The sequence below is a fragment of the Saccostrea cucullata genome, unplaced genomic scaffold (assembly GCF_032062105.1).
Source record: "Saccostrea cucullata isolate Sc308-1 unplaced genomic scaffold, CSIRO_AGI_Scuc_v1 ctg16481, whole genome shotgun sequence".
Classification (NCBI taxonomy): domain Eukaryota; kingdom Metazoa; phylum Mollusca; class Bivalvia; order Ostreida; family Ostreidae; genus Saccostrea; species Saccostrea cuccullata.
Window position 1 is genome coordinate 8,672 of NW_026938275.1, and position 3,208 is coordinate 11,879.

Below are 3,208 nucleotides of genomic sequence, written 5' to 3' on the forward strand. Positions count from 1 at the left end.
TTGACTGTACCTACTGTCCTGCAGCTTCCACATGTACTCTCTCATCATAAATGATTTTGTTTTTCACAGATTTAAATAATTAAATAAATTGTTTAAAACAATAAATACATGAACGTACAAAATAGAGAGACATTCCTCGGTCTTTTCCGTCATGTTCCGACAACTCCCGACAAGCCCAGTGGCGTAAAAATGAAAGTAGATTTTGGCCAACCAATGAAAATGCAGTTAACAAAATATTTGTGCCGCGAGATGTAAACACAAAGCCAACGAATGAAAGATTGAAAGAAATGCTTTTTCAAATGGAAAATCAGAAATTATAAGATATGAATTTGGAACTTTTAGGTATAATCTTTGTAGATTATATATATTTAGACAACTGGATGCATTGACTTATATAATAAGAATTATCTACCATCAGATTACAGAAAATGAAAGATAACTTGGTATATTTCGAATTGCCTCGTCAGTATTTTTTTAATATCAGGGTTGATTATGATAATTTTTAGAGGACTTAAACAATGGGTACTAATTGTTTCACTTTGAGTGACATGACTGTGGTTAATCATGAACCTTTTTTAAAGATTGTTTCCAATTCTTCAGTAAATTAATGATTGAGAATTTAATTCAGTTTTGTTTCTTTTTTTAGAATCTTTTGGGCAGAACTACCCAGAGGTATGTTTACTTATTTACAGGTCTTGCTTTCTGTAGTTAGGCCCTGAATTACTTTAACTAAGAAAAGAAACAATCAGGTAGTGCAATACAGTATTGGGTAGGGTAATAATTACATGAAATATTATTGTCATGTGTGATAACCAGGTCCAGTCCAAAGACTATTTCTACCTACGTAGCTATTAAAAGCTACGTAGGTATTTAAATCTACCCGAAAGTAGCTATTTTTACCTACTTTCTGCTTTACTTGCATTTTGTGGTCAAACGCAGGAACAGTGCAACATGGTGAGCACTGAATTTATTGATACAGTCACACTGATGATGGATTTGACAAAAATTTGGCCAAAAAATGATTACTATGTTTATTATCAATTTTGCATAGAAAGTAATGTAAAATTGCCCATTCAGGAAGTAATCCTTTTTTGGTCAAAATTTTGTCGTATTCATCATTAGTGTGACTGTATAAAAAAAATATGGTATTTACCATGTTGCGCCATTCAGTCCTTTGGCCACGAAATGTAGATAATACAAAAAGTAGGTAAAAATAGCTACTTTGGGTAGCTTTAAAATACCTACGTAGCTATTAATAGCTACATAGGTAGAAACAGTCTTTGGACTGGACCTGATAACATGCATTGTGCAATTGAGTGCAACAATGGTTTTCAAGGGATATAAAAATCATCAAAAAGATAAACTTCTCTTTTGTAATGTCATTGAACTCTGAATCTGCTTCAATTTGACTCACCAAAATTAACTCTTTGATCAATTATGGAATCAGAGCCAGCAAAATACATGCCAATTTTTACATCCTCTATGGAAACTTGCAACACAGTACCCTGTACGGGGTAAATGAAAACGTGAAGGCACACTGCGTACTCTCTCTATGATAAAAACGAAATATGACATCACAATGCATTGTAGTTATCTTATTAATAGATTGAGGCACAGGTGATAAGACTCTGATGTTTACAAAGAATTTTTATGGGTACATATGAAATAAATTCTTTATCCAGGTCCAATCAAAGGTGTACAGGGATTTACCCCGGGTTGTATTAACACCCTTCGACTTTCACCCTCAGGATGTATGGAATAAAACCCAGGGTAAATCCCCTTACACCATTGATCGAACCTGGATAACTAATAGTATCTCAATATCTGTAAGGTGTTGATATTATAAAATTCTTTAAAGAAAAACAAAATTATCTTCAAGTGATTATGTAAATAACAGGTACATGTATGTCATTCATTCGTAGGATTTTGATGGAGCCTTGGACTGCATCAGCATTGCCATTACCTGTGCCTTCAACAGACAGGGAACCTTATTAGCTGTGGGTTGTAACGATGGTAGAATTGTCATATGGGATTTCCTGACAAGAGGAATTGCCAAAATAATTAGTGCTCATGTCCATCCTGTATGCAGTCTAAGGTATTTGTACCCCTTGATTTCTTTTATTGAGTGCAGTACTATGTTTTCTGTAGAACTTCCTTGAAACACAGAAGACCCAAAAAGTCAGAAATGTAAATTGACATTAACATGTATTTGACATAGCAGTCAAACCCTGTTATGTCGAACTGGATGGGAAAAATCTTTGAGATATCCAAGAGATATGCTACCCACACATCAACTCACAAATTTGTATCTATGATACAGAACCCTTGTCATTCTCTAAATAATATTTAGCAAAGTTTTTTTTTTTAAATAATGTTCTTTGTAATTAATACATCATTTTAAAACCTTTGTTTATTGAATATTCCTTATTGCTATATTTGAAAATAGTATTCTGGTACATGTATTACATGTATGCTAATTAAAACAATATATCAGGAAGAAAATATTTGAAAAATTTTCTGCTACTGTTCTCTAGCTGGAGTCGGAATGGAAAGAAACTGTTAAGTGCGGCGACAGACAACACAGCGTCAATATGGGACGTGGTGTCAGCAGAGTGTGATAAAACATTCAGGTTTCCTTCCCCCATCCTGAAAGTGCAGTTTCATCCTCGTGATAGGTACTGTTGCTGATTGACTTACTAAATTATAATGGAAATATACATATAGTAGAAAAGTATACATACGTTTTTAGTTTTTCTAAATCTAGATTTGAGATTTGAAAGATAAATGAAATTTGCATCTCTTGGGGGCTTAGATTTCTTAATCCAAAATGATTTATTCAATTGTATTTCATTTCAAATGTCTATAATAATCATATTATAAATATTTATATTTTCTAAAACTTATTTTTCTTTCTCCAGTAAACAGTTTCTTGTGTGTCCAATGAAGCACCCTGCTGTACTAATGAACATCAGTGGAGAACACAGAGTTGTCCCTCTGGATGATGATGTAAGATTGTAGCCAAAGAAATCCATAGACTATCAAGGGAACATTTCATCATTTTCAGAAAAATAGAACTTGCAATGAATAATTTTAGGTTTCAAGCTGTTGCTTGGCATTCATAATTATGTGAAGATTAGATTGTTTATCTTTTTAAGATTGTGTAGCTTTCATTGAACATCTAGGGGTATGTTTTCTGTTTCAGTCTGAC

At 33.1% G+C, this 3,208-nt stretch overlaps 1 protein-coding gene across 1 annotated transcript; it reads left to right on the plus strand.

The window, feature by feature from the left end:
• Positions 1 to 220: 220 nt before the first annotated feature.
• Positions 221 to 3,006, plus strand: LOC134249883 (retinoblastoma-binding protein 5 homolog; the record flags this gene model as incomplete). The annotated part of the gene is made up of 5 exons (XM_062732241.1): positions 221 to 342; positions 647 to 672; positions 1,923 to 2,095; positions 2,535 to 2,675; positions 2,919 to 3,006. Coding segments are annotated over exons 1-5 (447 nt in total), but the record flags the coding sequence as incomplete, so codon positions are not given.
• Between the last annotated feature and the right edge of the window lie 202 nt (positions 3,007 to 3,208).